The 25,750-nt window shown below is 39.2% G+C and overlaps 1 protein-coding gene across 3 annotated transcripts in view; it reads right to left on the minus strand.

The window, feature by feature from the left end:
• Positions 1 to 1,387: 1,387 nt before the first annotated feature.
• The window catches only part of agmo (alkylglycerol monooxygenase), a 56,621-nt gene continuing 32,258 nt past the window's right edge, over positions 1,388 to 25,750 (minus strand). The window contains exons 10-13 of one of the 3 annotated variants that reach the window (XM_044360259.1): positions 24,016 to 24,132; positions 20,810 to 20,892; positions 16,856 to 16,961; positions 1,388 to 2,070 (exon numbers count right to left, since the gene is read on the minus strand). In XM_044360259.1, the coding sequence (XP_044216194.1) occupies positions 1,990 to 2,070; positions 16,856 to 16,961; positions 20,810 to 20,892; positions 24,016 to 24,132 (387 nt within the window). In that variant the 3' untranslated portion in view covers positions 1,388 to 1,989. Of the gene's footprint in view, positions 2,071 to 16,855; positions 16,962 to 18,283; positions 18,728 to 18,915; positions 18,984 to 20,809; positions 20,893 to 24,015; positions 24,133 to 25,750 lie in introns of those variants that run through there. The other 2 variants (XM_044360258.1, XM_044360257.1) reach the window with 2 other exon arrangements.

Genomic DNA, 25,750 nt, shown 5'->3' on the forward strand with positions numbered 1-25,750 from the left:
ACATCATCCAACCAAATTGTCATTTTGGTTCTCTGTCACTCTTTCATTTGAGGCTAGATAAATATAATTGGCTTGTCTTGGTTTCAATAGAGTTTTACAGTCCCATGATGGTCTGATGATGTGATTGTAATTCTGTCATGATTAACTTCTGAGCACTTCTGCCGTTTTGTGCAAATTGGCCCAATCTACAAGCTTTTATGAGGTTTTTCAACACGCATGATCTTTTCATGGTGCATGTACACACACACACACACACACACATGCGCTCTTACTGTACTTCACAGATGTTATCTTCTTCTGTTAAGTGAAAACATTTGATAAGGTGTTTAGTGAACTCACCATGAACGTTCTGCACATATGTACCGGGGACTAACACCATCTGTAGACCTGTTAATATAACACATCATTAATATTCACACACCTGTTTCTGCTCCTTCAGTTTTCACAAAATCCATCCAGTCATTTACATATTCTGCATACTGTGATGTTTTCGTGATGAATATGACAGTTTCATACCAGTATTAAGATTTTTACATGTATATGTATGCTGCAACTGCTGTGTATGTTATGTAATTTACAGTAGAAATATTGAATCGCTACATGTAAATAATTAGTTTTCCCAATACTAATTCATCTCCACAATTGAATGTATTTCAGCATACAGTACCTTTACTGTATATCACTACAAAATGGTTTATTATGTATTTTGTTATCATTTTGTGAGACAGAGGGGTTTTTCAGGTGTATATTTAGGCCCTTGACATGTTCTGTGGTCACAATTAAGGATTCTGTTTTTTTAGTTTCAAAAAACGCTTAACAAGAAATTGAGTAAAAAATATGGAAATTTCCTGTAAGAAGAAGGCAAGAAGCAAAGGTTCTCCAGAACAAGCATCAATTATGTGTTAGGGACACATGTGCTGCGTATCATTAAGCTCCATGTGGAGACAGATCAATCCAATACTTACCGTTTTATTTTATAATAGAAAATACCTGCTATAACTTACTTTTAAGCTTTAGATTTCCACTTGTCAAAAACAAAAATTACAATTACTCAATGTCTTTTTTTCTATTTCTTCTTGACCTTGCTTGCAGTTGTTTTATTTTCACAGAGGTTCTTTGATATATGTCTCAATGTCACTATAATACTTCGATGTAACGCAGGTGCTGCTTGAGAACAAGGTGTTGATGATTTAAACGAGACTAATGACGGGACATAACAGCACCATCTGCTGTGGACTGTTTTTCACTCCCACACACAAGATCTGGAAGCTGAATGAAGCTTCTTGAAGCAACGCAGAGCTCACATGCTGCACATTCCAGGGTTTCATTTTGCTTCAGGTTTTTTTTTCTTATTTCGACTGGGAATCAAAAATGGAGACTAGTAAAGCAAAATTACACATGTTTTATTGCAGTAACAAATGTAAAATGATACACAGTGTTGCGCAATATTTCAAATCACAAGTGAAATTCATCAGTACGAATAACATTAATCGTACAAAGAGGTATATGTTGCATAGTCAAGGCAATAAAATAATAATTTACACTGTGGATCAGCTGAAATATCAAAATGCTGATTGGTTACTGTAGTGCTTAAATTAGCCCTTAGTTAGCACTTAGTTATATTAAATAAAATAACGGATGAAATATAGAGAAAGAGAAATTTATCAGAAGAAATTCATCATTTGATAAAAAAGTGTTGAGTACATTGCCTTGATAATAATCATACAATCAAACAGTCTTCAAACAGTGCAGTTGTTCCTAAAACGCTGAGTGACTCAAGCAGAAGATTACATCTGTTGAATCAGTTCATGTGTTTTCGTCTACAATAAAAAAAGAAGAATCTGACAGAGGAGCTGGATAAAAGCTGCTGCTTTGGAATTATGTCAATTATGACTTTACTGACATTTTTACGGACAAAAGATAAAATTCCCCCGCCCATCGCAGTCCTTGTTGGCAGCATGTGAATCTGTTTGCACATCTCATGTCGACTCAGACGGCCTTCTTCTTGATTCTGAGCAGCTGAGAGACGCTCTGCAGACCCCAGTACAGCAGAGAGAGGGAGACAAAGGCCTGGAAAAAACCAACAGAGATGGTCAAGATCAGAGGTTTTATATGAGTGCGTTTCATTCAAAGGTGAGGGTTGTGTCACCTTTTAGAGACTCAGAATGTGGAAATGTTTCTGATTTAGGGGAAATGAAAACTGTTATTTAAGCATAAAACACAGTGACGACACTGAACTCTGAACAACAAGAGTAAACAGTTACAGACTCTGCTCAAACTTTTAATACTTCTAGGAGAAAATTGGTCGATAAATTGGATTGTTACATAATGTTGAATTCATATATAATATTATGGGATATTTCCATCAATTAGTCAATTAATTGTTTCAGAAAATTGTTAAAAAAAAAAAAAAAAAGGCCATAAGAATTTATCAGACCCCAAGCTGATATATTTAATTGGCTTGTTTTGTCATGCAAACAGCTCAAAACTCAAAGAATTTCAGTTTACTATAATATAAGAAAACCAGATAATATTCAAATTTGAGAACCAGTAGTTTTTTCTTAAAAAAAATGAATTGATTGTCATTTTCATATCAAAATTGTTTCTGATTAAGTTTCAAATAATTTTAGGTCTAACTGTCTGTCAGTGCTACCACCTTTTCTGCAGCCTTTGAAACCTGAACTCGACCTTTTCCTTACAATTTTTCTAATGATTTAGTCATTAATTATGTATCCTTTTTTTCCAAATTAATTATTTAATTCAAAAGCCTGATTTATTTTAGAGTTGTTTTAATGAGGCTCACCTTGCTTCCTGGAGCTGCTAACACTAAAACAATTTCAATGTTTCATTGCTTTGCACACTTAAAGTTAAATGTTTTCCTTACTTAAATTCTGACCTTTTTGATTAAACCATATGACATAAAGATATGGATATTTTGGTGCACGTCTAGGACACTGAAAGCACTACTGATTCTTCAGACGGAGGGGGATAAAAACCCAATATCAGTTCCTTTTAATACTGATGGACTATAGATTTATGCACTTACTGTATCAGTTAAATTGTAAACTGCAAAAGTGGTTTTCACCGAGCAAAAAGCAAGCTGGATTGTCATACCATAAAAAATCTCTCCGACAAAAATAAGTCATAAGACTTGCAACAGGTATCATTTACGAGCAGTTAACATGAAGGTAAACACTGAAAGTGAAGCTCTAATTGAAAGAAAACAGTGAGACCCTCCAGATGCAGCCGGTCTCAGGATGATGTAGAAAGTGGGCTCTAAAGGTTAAGGAGCTGGTCTTCTCCCCCGATGCTCTCGCTGCGGGGTCAGAAGGGTCACCAATATGGAGGACCACGCTGTTAGGAGAGCGGGGTTCTGCCAGAAACAGTCCTCGCCTCCACCCCTCGCTGCGTTCTGGCCCATAAACTGCATCCTACATTGCAAGTCAAGCCAAAACCAGACCGCTGTCCATCACAGGCAAAAAGCCTGATGGGAAAAAAAGCAACGTTTCCCCTTCTGGACACGGCAGCTGTTTTCCTTTGAGAAAGAGTGCAACACAGACCTCCTCTCTCTGCTTTTCTACCTGCTCTGAAAACAGCCTCCCTGCAGAGAAAGAATAAAAGCCAAACGACAGACGAAACTAAGGAAAAGAAGGGAGAGACTGAAAACATGTCCGCCCTCTTTTGTTTTAGTGGCTCTGATCCTTAAAGTTTCCTTAAATTTCCTCTTCAGTGTTGCCACAGACGTTAAAGAAAATCCAAATTTTGTTTATATAGTTTTAAACTCCAAACCAATCAGCTACGAGATAAATATTAAGACTATAAAACTGTATTCAAATCCGTGGTGGAATTTATGAGTGTTGTACTTAAGTACAGTTTTAAGTAAATTGTATTTCCATTTTATGCTACTTCATACTTAAATATTGTACTTTTTTTACTTCACTACATTTATCTGACAGCTGTAGTTACAAGTTACTTTGCAGATGAAGAAGGCACATAATAAAACAATGGTGTCTTTATAAAATAGGTGGTATTTTTATAGATTAAACTATGTAATAATATCAAGCTACAACATTAAAATGATGTTTACACTTACATACATACATCAGTAATAATAATCTTTCATCTTATAACAAGATATTTTTCATGTCATGATGACCTATTTTTCTCATTTCACACCTGATAATTACATTTTTACAACCATGTGTTGGGTTAGGGTTAATTTTGTCCACTCCATTATCATACATGAGGGGGGGGCAGAATATTAGGAACACTTTTCAACATATTGCACTCCAGTACACCACCACCACCCACTATGACCTCAATAATAAACACAAAGTAGAATTATCACCTTTCTGACAATGCCACAATATGTATATGCTGGATTAATTATCCAATCAAAGGACCATAAAAACTGGGTCAAATGATGAACTGAACACCTTGAGAATACACACACACACAGAGGAAAGAATGCATCTTTTCTGAAACAAATCTGCACTCTCAAAAGATTAGAAAGAGACAAAAAGGTAAATAAGGGCAACCTGACAGAGATTATAGGCCAAAAGGTTGTATTACAGCAGTTAGCTTGTTTTCTGTGCAATGGTGTCGTATTTTTAGGAATTTATCCAAACACTTGAATTAATTTTCCCCTTGATCCTCATAATTATGTCTGTTTTTATTCGATTGCACTTCTCAATCTCTGTAAAGCTCTCTGAGCAACAGTTGCTGTTTTAAATGTGCTTTATAAATAAACTGACTTGATTTGACTTGACTAAGCAACGCTGTGGTGGTGTTTTCCAATGTTATTTAATGTTGCCAACAGGTTTACTAGAGGTTACGGGTAGTGTAGTATCTCACACGGAGATCAGGAATAAAATCCAAAATTAAAATTTGACATTTGGCCTCTACTGGAACTTACTGGATAAATTTGTTTCACCACTTACTGCTCCTAGTCCGCTTAATACAGCTTTAAACAGGACGGCTAAAAAATCTACATTCCCACAAGGAAAAACAGATGGAAGATCACAAATACATGAAGTTACATTGTGTCCATCTCAGAGACGGATTGGGATCGAGAGTGAAGCGCCAGCTTGGCAGAAACTCGCAAATCACATTTCACTCAAACAGACGGAAACATGACAGAGGTTTCTATCAAAGCCGCATGTAGAGGCAAAGGAAGGGCACCTATTTTTCTCTGCTCCCATCTCTCCCTGTTCGCCCCACTATGCTACATTTAATGGACTCTGTAGGAAATCCATGTGGGACAGATTACACAGTGGAAGGAAGCGGGTTTGATCGTCTACAAATAAGCACTACGGCCAGACAGCACCGGCTCCTAAAGTAGAGATCTCAGCAAATCGACTCACACTCACTTTGTTTTGGGGAGAAGGCACTTTGTTAAGGGTGGTAATAGAAAAAACCCACGAACATGTGGTTTTTGTAGATTTTCCTCTGCTTCTTCGTCGAGCTTTATTTACACAGGTACGACGAGGAAGCCTTGCTCAAGAGCAGCTAAGTGTGGGTTGTGTTAAATAAAGTTTAAATAATATTTTAAAAAAACATACTTTCAGGCCAAGTTTCATATGAAGAAAAGCACAGAGGACAAGAGGTGATACTGTAGTTAATACTTTTCAGCAAAAAAGCTCCAACAAACCTACTGTACACTACCTGCTCAGCTCCTAACAGCTGACAGACAAAGTTAGCAACTAGCTGGTGAACATAGCGGAGCATTTAACATCGAAAGAGATGGTGGAGATGCAGCTTTAAACCTGCATTAGCTGATTTTTTTGGCCACTTGGGGGCAGCAGAAGCAAGTTGTGAACACACCACTGACATATCATCAGCTTATAAATCGATAGGCTATGTTGCACTTGTTAGCAAACAGTTGTTTATTTGAACTACAGCAGTTACGGAGCAACATCATTCTTTAGCTGCTAAATGCTCCACTATGTTCACCAGCTAATCTACAGCTAACTGTGTCTGTTTGCCGTTTGGTGCTTAGCAGGTACAGTGTACAGTGGGTTTTTGGAGCTTTTTCTCTGAAAACAGCTGCCTGCTGCGGTCGAAAACGATGATATGAGGACTGAGAGTGAACCCAAAACAGTAAAGTTGCAGCTGGATAGCTAATAGCTGAAATTCCCTCGAGTCGAGCTGCAGAGTCACGACGAGCTACATTTGAAATGACACATTGTTATTTGATACAGTATAAAAAAATATTGATAATAGCTGCTTTAAGTACCTCAGGGGCAAACATATTATATAATTTGCTCCACTAGTGGTCAGGAGCTGTCTTTACATTTCATCCAGCATGTGTAATAAACAGTGAAAGTGATACTCAATGGTCATTACCAGGTTATAGCCTTTCAGCAATGATATTGTAATATTCAGATGTCCTATTATAATTCAAAATTATACATGCCATATGAATTTCCTGAGATGAAATGCTAGTTTAGATAACTAAACAGCTGCTACATCTAAAAAAATATGTCTTTGTTTTGTTTTTCAGTGAAGAGTTTCAGTGTCCCATGATGGTGTAAACACTGTTAAAAACTGTGGCTACACAAAAATTCTGGGGAAAATGCTGAGTATTTAAAACGGAATCAAATATAACATTAAATATGAATACAAAAATATCTGCAATAACCTTTAGAGAAACTCTGGTCCAACTCTACATTAACCAGAGTCATGTGTGTGCTGTTGATGGATATGAAGCATCAAGCAGATACGTCAAACACCCCAGGGTGCATTTTGGTGCCCCAGGCAACTGTCTTCCAGCCTTCGGCGGGTTAACATGGCAGAGCCTCAGCGCTCTCCAACGCAGCTGCACTCGTGATTGAAATGAAAACAAGGCAGAATGGCTGCTGTCAGACGTGTGATATATGACCTGTAATGGGATGTTTCCAGAGCTCCCTCTCCATATGGCTGCCTACAGTCCACCAGACCTGGACTGAACTGTATCGGAAAATAATTCAGAGCTTTTTGTTTTAACCTGGCTGCAGTGCCAGAGGAGGGGGAGTCTGCTGCATCAACATGCTACAAAAGCTGGTTAAAATAAACCATAAAAAATATTTGTTAATACTCTTTGTTCCAAAACTACAATGTGGAGCAAGTCAAAGAGAGAAAGAGACAAAAATGCACTCCTCACATATGTGCAATCTGAAGTTTCACTTATGTTTTTTCTTTTACTTCTGTAAGAGAATCTGGTTGTTTTGCAACTTATGCAGCACCTCTTTTGTATACGTAGATACTTTTTCTTCTTAGAAACAAAGCTAAAATCTGGTTTAAAAACAGTTTCTCCTGATATATTCCTATAAAAACTACTCACTTCAGTGAAAACCTGTAAAAAAATGACACTTATATCAACACTTAAAACAACTGGTAAAGGAAGGTAAGAATACATAACATGTACACCTACGAACATATACTGTGTGACATTACACTGTAAATATATTGTTAATCCTATCACAAGCCTTGTTTCCATCTAATTTTCAAGTGAATAAGCAAACTTTTCAAATGTTGCAAAAAAGAAAATGTGAATTAAGCGCGTTTCCATCATCTGGTTTGAAGTGAACAAACTAGCGTAGTTTGGTCAGAAGTTGGCGTTATAGGCTCCCTTACACATGGCTGTAATAAACAGAGTAGAAGAAGTAGAGGTTGCTAACAGGAAACACTTTGGCCATATACGAGAGAAAAATGGAGAGAGGTCTTCAGGAATTTGTTTCAATTGGGCAACTTGTAATTGCTCTTTCATGTCAGCTGGTATTGGCCATTTTTTAGTGTGTTATGGGAATATCCGGGAAGACACCGACAGAGGAAACAGCTGAGTCAAATGTTTGCTACGTCCCAACTTATTTGGCAAAGGTGTCTCTATCTTCCATTTAGCTTATTAACTCTTTTCAAAAAAAGCAAAAACCACCTCGAGCAAGCGTAAAAATTCAAGTTTTTTTTCTCAAATTTTGTCATTTCCATCACCCTTTTCTAATGGGATACTTCAAAATGTGCATAAAATACGTTGATGGAAACACGGCTACAGAAACACATGAAACAGAAATGCATGTGTACACACACACACACACACACACACACACACAGGTGCACCAGCACACACATCATATAGAAACACAAAGTCCTAAACAGGCACACCTGCACTTATGCACAGAAACATGTGTACCCTCACACACACACACACACACACACACACACACACACACACACACACACATACATACACACATATATATATACACACATACACTCGCACGTGTGCTCACACATACACACACGCACAGACACACACACAGGACTTCCTGTCTGCTCATTTGAGCAGATATACAGTCTCTGTGCGCGCGTTGTTTGAGCAGACTCAGGAAGGATACGCTAAGCAGGTTAACGTCCCACCAGAGAGTCAGTGTAGTGCCTGCTCTGTAGCACAGCCATGAGAAATATCGCCATCACACTCCCACGCATACACACACATACACACATGCACACACACACACATACACATCGTGCAGCCAGACAAAACACATGTGAAACGGCAGTTGCTGTACGCTGAAAATGTAGCAAAACATTAAGCGGTCTGATTATATGCCAATTTAGAATGATACAGTTGTTTAGAGGTTTTCATTTTCACATCTGGTATTTGTACTCATTTACCATGTGTCTGCTAGAAGGTCACATGTAAGGTCAACGACGACTCATCCAGTCCATTACGCCTCATTGAAAACATGAGACAAATCCCTGGGAGTAACACTTTTCATATCTGTTCAGTTCACTCCAGACCCCAGCAGCTTGGCATCACTTCAGCCTCAATAAGAGAAGTCTTCACCTCATCATTAACCACAGTTCCCTGGGTGGCCACGCTGGTGGACCCGTTGGTGAAGAGTGCAGTAGTCGGCGGAGATTTGAAAGGCAGGGTGTTGGGCACGAGTCCAGAAAGAAGTGATGAAAGAAAAACACAAAAGAGGGAAGAGAGGACAGGAGGTTGCATTTGTTTTTGCCAAATCAAACCCCTGTTTGCATTTTCAGGGAGCAAAGAGAAGACTTCTGGGTTTTCTGTGAATTAGTTCAATGGGATTCCTAGGAGAAGAAGTACAGATGAATGAGTCTCGGAGGGCCAGTAAAAGGTGTATCTTTCCCCCGACTCCTTCCATCCACCCACTGATATTTATAAAAATGATGACAGTCTCTGTTGTGCATTCCTACTGTGGAATTTGCAGCCAACTGTTCTTGAAGTCATTCTGTGTTCCTACCACATGTGTGGCATTATGGTTACAAAAGGCGGTAATCAACAACAATCAGCTCAACAATCAGAAAAAAATGTCCGTCTCTCCCAGCTTGGTCCAAGGTGCTGACACAACAGTATAATTAGTAAATTAAGATATACTGCCCAATTTAAGTTTATTTGACTACAACAACGGAACGGAAATAGGATCAGGTCAACTCATTGACACACTTTTTTAGAATTGCTTTCTCTTGAATCAGTTATTCTTTTTGTTTTTACTCTGTGTTTCAGTAATTTATAGCTCAATTGTTATTATTACTGCATCAATTCTACTTTTATCTAATATTCATCTGGTAATTTTGCGTGTTTTTATGTCTTTGTAACTTGTTTTTTAAAAGTGCTATATTAAAAAAAGTCGTCTTTAAAGAACAAGAAAATCAGCAACAGAGATATTATTTTGACATTCAAGGATTTGGCTGAGCAGGCAGACAAAGAGGTCATGCGGCAGTACAAAAAGAAAGAGAGCAGCTCAACTTGATGTTTCAAAAAGAAAAGGAAGTCTATCCCGAGAGGCAGCTCAGGACCTCTGAGAGGAAGAAATCCATCACCTTAAAAAGCAGCTCCAAGGAGGAGAATACATAGTGTGCTGAGACCTTCACGAGTTCAAGCCTTAGAGAAGCTCATGCATTAAGGTAGAAAAGGTTCACAGATTTGACCAACTGGGTCCAACGACATATCACTGTGAGTGTCCAGATGCAAACTCAAAGTATCGGGGAGTCAGAACAAGGTGTTGAGGGCTCGCACATGGTCCCCGAGCCAACCCACACACCATCTCCTCTGCGGATGTGTGTGCAGTGTCAGCAACAATCATTGTGTACATACTAGTCAGTGTGGGAGTTGCCATCGGTCTCTGAGACTGTAGAAGGCGCTGTGGACAAATCCAGAACACAAGAACGCTGCTGTTGAAGAAAAAGGCAATTTCTTTGTTAAAACTTTTACAGGGGCTGCATGTCTCCATTGAAGAGCACGTGTGTTGTTTTTTTCTTGCCTCTTTTTTTCTTCTCGTCCTTAAGAATATATTGCTATCTGATCACCGTGAGTGTTTTGGAAGGAGACAGAGGAGTAGATGATTGGGTTGGGGATACTATAGACCGACAAGCCAATCATCAACAAGAAGCAACACACAGTGGCTAAGACCATGGTGTTTAAAATTTCCAGAAGCCCTTGCTGGGTCCACGTGCCAGCTGAAATATGTAATTGCAGAGTTTTGCAGGTGTGCCCGCAAGTTTGCAGAGCATGACGCAACAGCCGTGCAGTGGGCCTTAAAACGATTTGGAGGACATGACTTAAAAGGCAGAGAAGACAAAAAAAAAGGCTACAGAAGCCTAACATCAAGGTCTGAAAAGAAAAAGGATTTAAGGAGGAATGCACTGATCAATACACTGGAGCAGTAATATACACTGATCTCTAATAAAATGATACATGGACAGCATTTTATATCACTTTCATAACAGTTTTATTCTTCATTCTTATTCAGTTTTATCCTTTCACACACACAGTTACACACTAATGGCAGCGACCTACCTCACAAGTCAGTTTCCTAACCATCGGGAGCAATTTGGGGTTTAATGTCTTGCTTAAACTAGTCACCTGATATGTGGCCAAGAAGTCAAGCAAAGAAAATTTTAATTGGGGAAAAAAGGGGCACTTAGATCGGTATTCCTTATCAGAGAATACCTTGAGTTTAGATATTATAATGGGAGATCCAAAGTTGGATCTTCTCACAAGAAATATATAACCTTGGAGCTTCTCATTTCATCCTGTCAACTGATTCTTTTTTCGATATTGAAAATACAGATTGGTGGAGCTTTTAATTTGTGGAGTATCTTTGCAGGAGGACATCAGGGAATAACATTATTGTAGTTTAATCCATCTGAGACAGTGGCTATTCCCAATTTTGGAACCTTAGATCTGAAGTCTGCCCAAAACTCGTGACCCCCTACCACTCACAAATCCTGGCAGCAGGAGCCATTTTCCAGCTGACTCCAGGCAAGATACTATAGCTTGAACTATTGTGAAAAAAGGACCATGAAAAATTTCATTTTACTAGAGTATCAGACGTGTGATTGTTAGCCAGTAAGCCAATGAGCGTGGCAGAGAAAGAGAGATTAATAAACTGAGCAGAGTGATGAAAGCTTGCACTGCAATAAAGATTGCTAAATTAATACAGTAAGCCTTCATTCAGCACTGCTCTGATAGATTTTATAGTAAAATTCTTTGACTTATTTATATTTGAACATTATGAAAGTCTTTTATCATTTGTTATGTTTTGAATTTGTGAGCAGACGTCTTTGGAAATCGCCGTTTTTAGTTCTATGAAATCGGCTTTATGTGCATTTTAGAAGAGTTAGAAATTATACTGTAAGAAAAAAAAAAAAAAAAAAAACAGCTGCTATCGTCAGGTTCAATCAGGTTCACATGCTGGCTCTGAAGCTGCATCATAAACTGGATGAATGTTGTGTTTCACCCATGAATTAAAGCACAAATAGGAAGACAAATTCAAAAGAAAGTGAACACTGGCCACAGAAACTAACTCCACAAAAGCCAAACTAAATACTGCAAGAGAACTCCCAAAGGGCCAATTGCTGTTGGATTTCCATAGCTTTACCTGGCAAGTGGTTTGACAACATAAACCAAGCGGTTACTCTTTGACGGGCACGATCCCCTGCACATTGAGTGATAATATTTCACACTGTGTACGGTCGACCACCCCGCTGTTTACTCCAACGGAACAGTCCTACCCAGCATTTCTCTTTCAAATCCCTCCATTTTCTCCCTGGGAGGAGATTTCCTTTCCTTTCCATTCCTGCGAGCTCTCAGATGATGTCATGCTCACCGAGTTTCCATAGCTCCAAACAATCCTGTTAACCTCAGAGCGGCTTCTTGCTACCACACATTCCTGCTTCAAAAAAAGGCCGCCAACCTCTCGCACCTGAGATTTAGCGGGTGGAAACAACGCAGTCAGATAACGGTGACCTCTCACCGTTTGCTTTCTTATCTGCCCCGCTCATGGCAGGGACGGCGGGAAAGACGGGGTGGGATTTGCAATTTTTGTCGACAAGTCAGGTGATGTGTCGAAGATAAAGCTGCTTTGTGCTTAGGCCGGGCCTTTGTGTTTGACATGAACTTCATAATATTGTTCTGACCTCTTCTTTTGGCCATTGGGCATTTATGTTTCCCTTAAAAGCCTGACATAAAAAGAGCTCTTTGATTGGAAAACACTATCAGTACAAAGCTGAAAAGATGGAAAGTCCAATGGGGTTTAAAAACTATTTAGATGACTTCTTTTTATATTTAGGATTACGTAGCTTTAGATTGCCTCTCATGTGTCAGACTTGCATGAGCTAATATACAATGTTTTGAACTATTTTATTACAAGGAAACATCTCAGTCATATTGCAGTAGTAAAGCAAAGCGGAAAAGTCTGAACCTCTCAGGCTTCCTATTCTTTTTATTTGGGGAATTTTCCCGTTTTATTTGATAATAATGAAAACTGTCAGAATGGATTTTAACTAAGAAAGTCAGCCTTAAAATACTTTGTACCTGAGCCAACAGGAAGCCCTGAGAAGCTCTCTCCTTCTCCACCAAAGACAAGTGTATTTTTACGAGCTCTCCTCTTAAATTACTGTGACTTCACCAGCAGTTAGTGGCCGTTTCGAGAGAATCGCTGCTTAATTACTTTGGGACATACAACGTCTAAGCTCTGCTCTGCAGCGTGTTTCCCTGAGCCTTCAGGCAAACCAGGGCCCCACACAGTAATACAACCATGTGTTACATCATTACAGTCCAAACTACACAAGTGCCCCCCTGACACAGAGTAGACAGAAATACATGTGGACACACACAGAGACAGGGGGTGGACAGAATAACACTACACATTATAGTGCAATCACAGACAGCATTTTGCGAGCTTTGTGAAGTTAAACTGTTGTTGACACATTGTCAGAAAAGTGCTGATTTGACATAATGACATAACGGATCTTCTGGTAGCCATATTGGAGATCCTTACTCAATAGCATCTTCTAACATCTGCTAACTACTGCAGCATCATCCCAAAAACACACCTGATACCGTAGCTAAAATATCTGGTAGACACTTGGCTGGTAAGGGGTATTTAAACAGAGCCTGCAGGCTAAGTGGCAAGAAATCAATGGAACAACTACCTTCAGGTTCTGTTAAATGAGCTGGTTTGTCTCAAGCTAAAATTGCTTTCGGGTGCGAGCTGATTATATTGCCATACAGGTTTTTAAAGACGAAATAGGAATTACAGCTTCTAGCAAAGAGTCACTAGACGCTGTTAAATGGTGTCATATTGTTGCTTTTGAGAAATTAATTTGATATAAAAGTTTGAAAAGTTGCTGAAAGTAGTGACAAAGCTCAGTGTTACTATAAGCAACTCTACCTTTGTAGGCTACTTACTTTAATTTATCATATTACAGAATGGATCTACAGCCATGTAAACCTGGAGTTTAATGCACTCCAGTCACTCTAGGATGTGGGTAAGAAGTGAGCAACAGTGTTTTCTTGATATTTTTTTTTTTAACAAACTGCAACAGCAGGACAGTATAACAGACCCAGCATTACTCTCTTGGGGGTCACATCAGACTCCCTGATATACTGACGATTGCCCCTGATAAAAAAAACTACAACAGGAACTATAATTACTGGAGGCAAAGGGGCATGACTGTATAGGCATATTAAATTTTACAGTTCTACAAATATTCATAGTATTCATAGTATAATAAAATAAGTAGTGGGGAAATAATGAAAAAATAAATCTGCAACAGTCCAACGAATTCATGTGAAATTATTCCAAATAAAAGTATATAATGTACCACAGTGTATCGTATAGTTTAAATACATAAATGATAACTTAATAAAATAATTAACAAAGGTGTAACAGGAACAGCAACTAAGGTTGCAGCTTCATCATAACAAATTCTTGTTAGTTATTTCTTATTTTCTTGTTAAATGACTTTATAATCAGCTATTATTTGTCAAATTGTGTGGAAAATTAGCCATGCTGATATTAGCATTTCACGGATATAGACACAGATTTTAGCATATTGTGTATGTTGGCCAATATGTGACATTTGCAATCCAGCGATGTCAAAGGTATGTTTGTATTTAGAAACTGTGTTACCATTAAATAGTTTGTTCAAAAGAAAACACTGACAAGTTTATTTTTCAACTGTGAAATGTCCCACGCAGTACATATCTCGGTCATAATTCTTCAATAATCAAATCAAAGTGATTAACTGTCAAATAGCAATCTCATTATCTGCCTCAGTCATCCAGTATCAGTATCCGGTATCAGTCTGGCTCTATTTGTGTACATCCAATTCTCCAAGATGGCACGAGCTGAGGTTGCTATGATCTATACACACAAACAGATGCTCATATTGGGTGACAGCACAGCGCACACACACACACACACACACACACACACACACACACACACACACACACACACTCACAACACAACTCGCACCGGCAGCTTTAACCTCACACCCCCCCCCCCCCCCCCCCCCCCCCCCCGCCCCCTTCCTGCTCCACCAGCCCCGCTCATTCAAACGCAACACACGGTTGCCAGCCTCGTCTTGTCTGAAGCAGCGAGGCCTTCATGTGAGCCGCACAGACGTGGGTTTTGGGCGGACGAGTGGGAGGCTGGGAGCGAGAGGCAGCCCTGGTTTACAGGTCAAGCCTGCAGCTTTACAAGGGAAATCTCCAGAGCCACTATAAATACCACTGTGAGCTTTGAGGGTGCAGTATATCACACCACTGGGTTTGAAGGACCACAAACCGACCTAGTTTTTGTAGTTTTTTTTTTTTTTTTTTGTAGTCCCCCCCCCTTTGCACAACTGTACAGTTGCATGGGCCTGAATACAATTAAATGTGAATTTCCCCTCCTCCATTTCGAGTGACTGTTAATTGATTGGCCCGACTTTAAAACACGCCCCCCTCTGCAACAAAGAGCTGGCCGTTCACCTCACGCGTCAGACCCATATATCATTAGAGTACCTTAAAGTTTGGGGGTGGTTTCACGTTTTTCCCCCTTTGCTGTAGTTCTGAGCAAAGGGCACAAATATGTCAGGAACCATTTCAAGTAAATTGTGAGGATTTTCAATGAGCCCCACCTGCAAGCAAGACATTTATTCGGCTCAACCTGATGTACTGCGACTTGAAATGAGGCCTAATGATTCACTTACGGAAACGGCCGCATAAAACTTACAGTGCTGTCAAAGTGACACAGCCGTGCAGCATGTGCAGCATAAATCAGGACATTTTTGCTCTGAAGCTGATTGGATATGCACTTCATTTTAGACATGCTTTTAAAAAAATATAATTCATTCAGTTTTAGTCTATTTTATGGTGAGGGGGGGAAAAAAAAAGAAGAAAACTGGGGAAAGTTGTCTTTTGAACACCTGAGCAGCACAGATGTGGAGTCAGAGGACAATAAAAGCAGCGACTCAGCGCTCACGTGCAAATCTCATCAGCCAGCTCTAGTTAGCGGCAGACAGCGCTAATTGGTTCCAGAAGTGTTGCTCTCGTTCACACTGGCTGAGATGGCAAGCGGCGAGGGCGGGCAGAGAGAGAGAGAGAGAGCAGAAAGAAAAGAGAGGGAGGAGGGCAAATAATGAGAGGTCAGCCGCCATCTACAGTTGGGCTGCCAGAGCCAGAAAGGCACGCCAATTTTATGGTCAATTGGGCGACGCATCTGGACTCATAGATCACAAGGCTGCAGGGCTGGACTTAGCACCCAGCTCACACACATTTCACACACACAAAACAGACCACACAATCACAGGCAAATACATACACAAGGTTCCAGACAACCATCTTATAATAATAAGATTTCAGTATGTCTATGTATAGACTTTATACTGGCATCACTGAGTCATCTTATTATAATAAATCACTATATACATTAAAACAATTCTTCATATTTCCTTCACTTCATTTTCCAGCACTTGTTTAATTAACTTTCCACAATTACCAAGACCTGGAATGATTTTTTCAGAATGTTCCCAGACTTTTAAGATCAAGTTAGGGACTCTAGATACAATGCACTAACTTCCAAGTAATGTTAAGTATCCCACCAATGTAATGCATCTTACTGAATGTGTGCAAAATTGGTCTATTTGTCTATTAGAGCGGCAACAATTAGTTGATTAATTGATTGGTCAATCGAAAGAAAATAAATTTAGCAACTGTATTTTGATAATCATTTAATAGTTTTAGGTATTTTTAAGGAAAAATGCTGAACATTGCTGGTTATAGCTTCTGGAACGTGAGCTTTTATGTTTTATACATGATAGTTAACATGAATATATTTGAGATTTGCATTGGTGACCAAACAAAACAAGACATCTGAAGATGTCCTGGGCTCTAAGATGGGCATTTTGTACAATTTTCTGACATTTTATAGACAAAACGATTAATCAATTAATCAAGAAGATAATCAGCAGATTTATCGATAATGAAAACAATCATTAGTTGCAGCTCTATTGGCTATAGATGGTTATAGATGTTATTTTGAATTGCTACAGAGCAAAACAAACTGCAGGTTATTACCTCTGTTGGAACAGCCAGTGAAGGCAGCAGGGGCTTCACGTGGCCGTACCTCTGCAGTGTCACCATGACGACACAGCGTAGCATCTCCAGGACAGCAGCTGTTGGCCTGAACAAGAGGACACATCAACCGACAACATTACACTGGGGCTCAATGACATTTCATCTTGATTTGTTCACCTTACAGACCTCCCGGCTTCCACGTCGAAGACAAACTTTGCACTGATGATGTTACAGGAATAATGGAGTTTTTAATGGGAGAACCTTCAATTTACAGAGCTGATTGAGTTCAAATAGATGTGTCCCCTGACGTTTCATGAAGAGAGTCATGGTCTATTAGCAGGTCAATTCCAGTGCTACATGGCGGATATATGACAACAGCAAGTATGTTGAAGAGACTAAAACCCCATTCAGATGAGATACATTTCTCCAGGGGAGGTTGGATGATTTTAATAATATAATCTATCAGTTTTTGCATTTGCTGTTATTGAGTTTCATAAGTGCCGCACACAGTTTGAGTTCTGTGTGAGAAGACTAGTAGAAGGGTTTTTGTAAACCTGACAAGTGCCAACTCACTAACACTCATGTCTGTTCTCATGTAGGAATCTGAATAACCAAGGAAAAGTTATAATAATTTATGACAAGAGTAAGAACACCCAGCTCATCAAATGGGCTAAATGTCATATATTATCAGTCCCTCCAGGAAATTGCGATTTTACAATTGTAATAATTAACGCAAATTCAAGAAATTTCCGCAATATTTGCGAGAGCTTGCAATTTTACTACATTACTGCAACTTTTCCGCATGAAACGGCCAAATCAGCAGACCGCTTATTTGGACCAATTGGTGCATTTCGTGTCATACTAACATGTTATCGCAGTGTGCGTTCAGCAAGGAGAAGCTACTACAAACCAAAACCTCTGAGCCTTATTTTTTTGTACCACAACCAACGACTCTGCTGTTAATGGATTTATTTTAATGGCATTATAGACTGATTGTAGTTGGTGCTATTGTTGAGGTGACAGTTTATGTAATAAAGGTTTATACATGGAACGCAGGTACAGTATTTTCTTTTTTTATATAACTTTGAGTCAATGGTTCTCATATTCAGAAAATACATTTAAATATTAACACTGAAATATAGTTGTTTCTGTGATATACAGTATGCTTTTTATCGAAGGAAGTGAAGACATATGACTCTTCATTGGTAGTAGTTTTTTTTAAAAAATCACTTTATTTTCCATTGCTTGCAATTAGAGATGTAACGATACACTCACCTCACAATTCGATAAAATTCACAACACGGGGTTCACGAATTTCTTGCAACTTTTTTTTTCAACAAAATGAGATTGACGACAAACTATGACTGAAACAGATTCCTTTATTTCTCAGACAAAAATACACAAAATATATTTTCTCTTCACTTTTCTTTATCAAAGTAAAGAATCCTTTTTTATTTCTGAGGTAGAGTATAAACAATGCAAAACAATGCATATGTCCTTTTCTTTGTGAAACTTAAAATATCTTAAATCTTAAATAACAAAAAAACTAAATTCACCAGGGACAGAGGTGACTGGTTTGGAGAAGTATGCTTTTGCTACAGCTGAGCATTTTCTTTCCACCACTTGAGCAGACAGCTTGTGAGGGTAATGGATGTCTCATTTCTGTACTTATCCATTTCTGCCTCAATCCTAGTGATGGACTGTGCTGCTGCTGGTTTAGTGAAAGTCCCTCCATAGAGATCTTCCAATGCTTTCTTCTTGGGAGGAGTTTATTCCAGCTCAGCTCCATATGCACAGTCTGTCTGGTCAACAGTCTGTTCTGCTGCAGGTGTGGGGCCACTGCTACCTGCCCCCCTCCACCGTGAAATGGGTCTGTAAGTAGCAGAAAACACTAAGCAAATCTAGGTGTAACAGATACAGGGGTTTCAACTTGTTATCATGGAAGCAACACTTAGAGGACCTACACTTCTGGAAGACATTTAGAAAAAATATAGGCCATAATAAACCAAGTCATTAAAAAATCCCTGGACACATTCAGAGAGAGAGAGTAAAATAAATACCTCGTTGTGTTGCAACTGCACAGCTTTCTCCTTCAGCCTGTGGAACACATCTTGGCGCTGGTCTTCCTCTAGAGGAGGCAGAGTTAGGAATGTGGGGTCCAATGCAGTGCACTCCAGCAGGTAGTTGTATTTCCTAGTGTATCTGTCTGAAAGGTTGTTGAGTATATCTCTCTTCACATTGCTCACGGTGAGGGAGTCTTCTTCGTTGAATGCCATGCTATGCTCGATCATGTGCTTTAAAGGCACGTGTCTTTTTTCTTAAAGGGGACCTATTATGTTTTTCTTTATTTTCAGTCACACGGTATAATGTTACAATGTCGGATTTTCATATTAAATGTGGCGAAAGTGTCAAAATAATGACAACGTACATAGAAATAATCCCTGTGAGCAAAAAGCACCAGCTTCAGACTGCTCTGAACACTCGGTTTCCAATGTTTTTTTCTACTTTCAGCCCAGGTTGATGTCAACTCATGACGGATTTATATGGTCATCTGCTCCACACACAGTGCGTGAGTTCACTGCTCCGCTCTGCTAACATTATGGCATTTTTCCATTGTTTTGGGGCAGTCACGCCGAGCCTTGACTCGAGTTGAGCTGGCATGCTGTGAGTGTTTTTCCATTATCCAGCGCAGCAAAGTAAAATAAATTGTTCACATCTTGGAAGTGTGTTGGTCGTCTGCAGCTCTTCATCTGACATCATCATCACTGTGGCTGTTTCTTCTTGTAATATTCCTCCCTGCATTATTTCTAACTGATCCGCTGAACAAATAGCTCCAAATATCTCCAGATCTTGTTGTGTCGACCGTTTTTTAGCGCTGCTAGCAAAGCTCCGCTAATTCGGTGAGGAACATGTTTCACTTCATGTAAATTATTCACAGTAAATGTCCCATTATTGGGTTCGCATCAGCAGTAACTTAACACAACTCTGATACAGTCGGCAGGCTTCCGGAAAGCTGGCCAATCAGAACAGAGAACATTTATGTGAGAACAACATGTGACTCATCTCACAGACACTCTTGGTTGACTTTGTAACTGTCTGTCCAAATAATTCAATTTTAAATAAATCAAATTACTGGCAAATAATTGAATACAATATGGCCTATCACAGAATTACCTTATGTAATTTGGCTCAAATGCTGTCCAGAACAATGAGTTTATATTTTATTAACCATTTCATCTTGACCCTGGGGTCACAGTTTGCATGTGTCTAAGAGATGCAAACAGCAAAAGAATGATTTTCCCTTCTCGGCTTGTTTCATTTGAATAGTTTTAGAAGCCTGAAGTTATATAAGTATCTAGTATTTCACAATGAAATGCATGGATTAGATAAAACATATTTGTGTGGTTGAACTGCACAAATGAAAACAGTGTAAAATGTAAGTCAGGAGTTCAGAACACAAAGTAGGACTTTCACTTTTTTTTAAAAATAAATCAGGTTTGAACTAATTTGCACTCACACAAAATTTCTTTGAACTAACTTGAATAAAAGCCCATGTAGTTGACTGACAAGCTAACGTTACAAGCTATGTGCGTTTTACACAGTCATCAAACAGACGGACAATACAGTTTAGACATAGCCTTCAAATTTTACCATGTTCAAAAAATAGTACACATTCAAAGTCATTTTCAGTAAATTGACTAATAAAGTAATCATTTCAAGACTACTAGCAGTGTGTTGTATTCCTTCTTTTCTGTCCTGTAAACCATCTCACGACCCCTCCTATTTATCTAGCGACCCCTTGGAGGGTTTCAACCCCCAGATTGAGAAACCCGAGGTTGAGCCTTCTTTCCTGTTCCTCCATAAACTTTGTCTCGCCCAACATTTCCCATCTGTCCACTGAAAAAAACAAATGCTTCTATAGAAATAAAAAACAAACTAATGTCGGTACTGTACCTCTGGTCCATGATGAAACCCAGGGAAGTGAGAGTGAACAGAATGTAGCCAGTCATCCCCAGAATGGTTAACTGAGACAGCATCTAGGATTGAGATACATTTGCACACCATGAGAGATGAGGTTTGGGAAAAAATACATTAGAATCTAAACCTTAAATCAATATCATGGCTGGTTAAGTTACAATCACAGGAGACCTTACTGGGAGAACAGTCATAAACCGCACGGCTGTTGGACTGTTTACTTGGCAATGCCAACCAAAACATGTCTGACCTTCAGAATATGTACTGGCACATACAGTATCCTGGAGCAAATGCACTCCGCCTCTTACTTTACACTGACATGCCTAGTTTACATAGACGCTCTAATCATCTCCGATGGGTCCTGACAGGGGACTTGACCACAGTGGAAGAGACTGCAGTTTGAATCCCGATAGCCTCCTAACTGAGCCAAAACAACCAACATCGGAGCAGAAATCCCATGCAGATTCGTACTGACCTTTTCCGAACAGGGATACACACACAAACAGAATCGCACAAACACACAAATGCTGCGAGTACAGAACGTGATGTACGGTCTAATTTGTGTTCTCTAACCTACGGCCTTGGCTCAGGGCAGCAGCTGGAAGCCCGGTGTCTCCTGAGGATGCCGTGGGCTGTCAGCTTAGGTTTATATTTCTCCGACACTCAATACAGAGCCTAACAGCCAAATCTCGCTGACTGCTCCCATACTGTACATACCCAGAAGGCCATATATAGTAAGCATAAAATCAACCCATCAACAGGATGCAATAAAACAGTATTTCTTTATATTTATCTGAAACTCATAATCCATAAGCCCCCATAAGAACTATTAGCTCTCACATGGGAACAGAGAGGGATGATATGGTGATGTTTTCCAAGACTCAAACAGGAAGATTCTGGGCTAAAAAGTCATCCGAGACTGTCAAAGTTTATTAAATCTGAATGATCAACAGCGAGTTGCATTAGAGTTCAAAGGCTACAATACAGTTATTTTTGGTAAGAGGTGTAATGACTGGAGAATAATTATGGTATCAAAGGTTATGTGAACTTATCTGTGTTTAATAACCCAGGGGGGGTCCAGCACACCAGACATGTTTGGTCACATGATCTTATTTGTTTGACTATCTGTCACCAGGAGGCACGCAGCCGAGATGCTACGCTCGAGAGAAAATCCTTCAGTGTAGTCATCTGGGGTCACATTTGCAGGATTTTTTTTTTTTTGGAAAATGGAAATTTAAGTGTTTTTTGTGCTTCTATCATTGTGTTAATTTTCAATGCGATCAAGTGTCAAACTGCAGCAATATCAGCAGAGGATAGAAATGAAACTTAACATCTGGTGGCAGCACGGTGCTGTAAGCAGCAGGCTGATTATGTTTTTACTGCTGTCCCCTGAGACAAAGCAGATTAACTCATTATTCAGGTCATTATTGCAGCCATTATTATGACGACATTCATGAAGGCTGGTTGGACAGAGTTACCTCTGAGAAAAGGCACCAGTACCTCATTAGTGAAATGTTACTGCATTAAATTACAAAGATGATATACATCTTACACCATTGATAATTCACACTGTAATCACACTCATGAGTGTAAATCTTTATTGAAACTCCACATTGAGATTATTTTGTAGAAAAATTGTTGTTACTTTATGATCCAATCACATATCAGTGCCCATTTTTTGTTGCTGATGGTTAGAAATGATGGTGAGGACATGGAAAAAATAGAAAATGAACCATACTTATGCAAATTTTTTTCCAAAATACAACATGGATTGGAAAGTCTGCTTTGAAAGCCACAAATCTTGGAGCTTGGTGAAGAAAATGCTGACTCACAAGTACTGTGTTGTGAAAATATTGTCATTTCAGTCTATGGTACAGTAAAAAATGCACTTATTACATCATGAAATGGGAGTCCACATAATTAAGCAAATTTAGGTTGCTATATTTTGACAAATATACAGGCTTTTTGTCCCTGTATGGCTTTGAATTATAACTTATATCACAGCAGGTACTCAAGTTTAAATTGTGCAATCATAAAAACACTAATGGAGAGCTGTTCTGAGATGAGAATTCTTGACTTGGTCAATTTCCTTTGCTGCCTCTAATAGGAGCTGTTTAGCAAACCTATAATAAAACGTACACATTGGCCTGCTGATGATGTAATTGAAGAGTAGCTTCACTTGTTTGAAATAGCCATGTTTTCATGGCTTTGAATTAACGCAAAAGCCCATAAATTGTCCTGCAGTGTATCATCAATTGTCAAGCTAAATAAGCAGCTAGCGAACATGTGGGTATAAATACATAACAGTGACATGATTTATTGTTGGGCCAGAGTGCTCACTTTGTTATTTTCCCTCCAAGTCCTGATTGCTGCATCCTGAAGGCTATTTGGGTTGGGAAATGGTTGACTCGACAATTAAGGCGTTTGTGTTCACTGCTGGACCACCAGCTGGTGTTTCATTCGCCGAGAAGGAGGGGAGCCTTCGACCCTGGAGGGGAGATTTGTGTGTATGTGTGTGTGTGTGTGTGTGAGGGAGGACCACAACTGAAGGAGCACCATGGAGGTAGTGATCACAAAGACAGGCCATTTTATTTGGGAGTTTGGAGGAGCTGGGCGTGACAGCACTTTTTGGCTAACCAAAACTATGCCTAGGGAAAAAAGCCTTCCAAAGATAACTGCTGAGGAGACCTGTTTCTTTTTTTTCTGAAGACGGAGGAAGGGGGTCTTTTGGCTCGTCGAGTGGAAAATAATAGACAAAGGTTGTTCTAAAGGGGAATGCCGATCAGTCATTCTGTCATGATGTTAGACAGAGCTAGTCTTTTCCTGCTGGCTAAGTAGAGGACTCTGCTCAACCACAGACCAGCCACAACAAACTGCATAATTAGGTGAAATAATGTTGGCAAACAAACATGCAGAACTCCAACAGTCTTAAATTAAGAGCTCTGGACCACCTTGTCATACTTTATATGAGTGATTACAGTAGCCTAAACATAACAGTAGTCAGTTTGTGACCAGAAGGTCACCAGCATCAATCCAAGGACTGAGAAGTCTGACTGAGGAAAAGGAATGTAAAATGTGCTTTTGAGCAAGGCAGTGAATCTTCTCATGAGGTTCAAATAACAAAAATCCTCTGTTTCTTTGCCTCTGATGACATTTAAAGTTTTCCTAATGTGACAAATACATACCATCTTGTTTTCAAACAAAACGTCGTAAGTCCGCAGCACCAGCAGGAAATGTAGGACCACATAAACTTGTAAATGCAGCGGCCAGCTGGGATCATAAGCCACTTCCTTTCCTGTAACCTGCACATGGAAAAATAAAACATGTTTAAATCACTTATTCTTTTGGGGGTTTTTGGAGTAATTTTCTGCACAGAATCTCACACCTGACAGCATTCCTACCCTTCAATAACACAGACAACAGCAATTCGTTTGGGCAACATCTAGTTTATTGTTGCATGTTCAGACCGGTTGTACTTTGCAGTGCAATGAAAAGCTTGTACACTACATGGCAAGTGTAAATATAGAGAATAATATGTTGTGTGTATTATTTTTGTATTAAAAGGACAATTAAAAGCCATAAACATGAACTACATGTCAAAGACAATTATATGCAGTGAAATAAAAATAAATGAATAAATAAAAAATTCAAACTTCTAATCTTGTGTCCTTTTGTATTCCCTCTAGTGCCCCTCAAGTATTCACTTATCTCTTGGTCCATGCTAAAAATACTGCATGTCAAGAAAATCATTTATATGTCAACACTCCTCTCTTTTTCCCCTGTAAAATATTCTTGATGACTCATCTTGAACTCAGGGGCGTAAACATACAGTAAATGTATCCAATCAAATACAATTTGGGAAACTACGCAGCTCACTGCAACCATCATACAAAACCACATTTGACCTTGTTGGCGGTAGCAGCTGGCAGAGCGGGGATATTATGGGTCAGAGGCGTATGTTTCGATCGCTGTCAGTTGACAAAAACTTTCTTTACATTTAGAAAAACGGTGCTCAGTTGTGCTCTAATTCATTAATATCTTCCTCATCCTCCACCTCCTGATCTCACAACACAGATGAGGGAGGTGTAGATATCTGTTTACAGCGCAGTCAAACAAAATGTAGACTGAGAAGATTCATCGCATCTAATGTTTTAAAGGGGGACATATGTTTTTTGTGATTTCCTGTTATTTTTATACTGTTATGATGTTGGTCAAAGTTCTAAAACATGAGGTAAAAGCTTGCTCTGAATGCTTCGTGCGTAATATTGCCCCTACTTCCTCCTCATGATGACATCGGATTGTTCGCACATGCAAACATATACAAGCCGCCATCTGTTCCCTAGCGTTTGTTGCTAAGGTTGTTCCATGGGTTGTCTGCGTTGTCCACTCACATATTTTGGGGCAGGTTTACGCTCGAACATGTACAGATGTATTTGAGAGGTTTCCATTTTGAGTAAAGTAAAAGAAAAAGAAGCAAAATCCTACTTACTACTGTTTATTTGCATAGCCCCCGAAGCTACTGGAAGCTGGCCAATCAAAACAGAGTGGGCCTATTGGGGGGCAACTACACTTTTCCAAATACCCACACTGGCTGTTGTCTTCAATATCACGTTCAGTACGTGCATGAATCGTTACCCATGAATCCCATGTGCATGAGTATGCAATTTGAATCCCACAAGAGAGAGGACTACTACTTATACAGAGAGGCAAATACTGAATGTTCATATAAAAAATGATCAAAATCTTAGGGATTATAACTTTAAGAGACAATAAAAAGGCAATAAAAGCAGCATTAAGGCAGGAGTTGAGTACAAAAAAGACAAAAACAACAGAAAACAAAACTGAGTTGAAGTCAATGATGGGGCCTTTAAATGTCTTTTAGGAAAATTTAATGGAGAAACAGGTTCAAACTTGTCTAAT

The sequence above is a fragment of the Thunnus albacares genome, chromosome 8, assembly GCF_914725855.1.
Source record: "Thunnus albacares chromosome 8, fThuAlb1.1, whole genome shotgun sequence".
Taxonomy (NCBI): Eukaryota; Metazoa; Chordata; class Actinopteri; order Scombriformes; family Scombridae; genus Thunnus; species Thunnus albacares.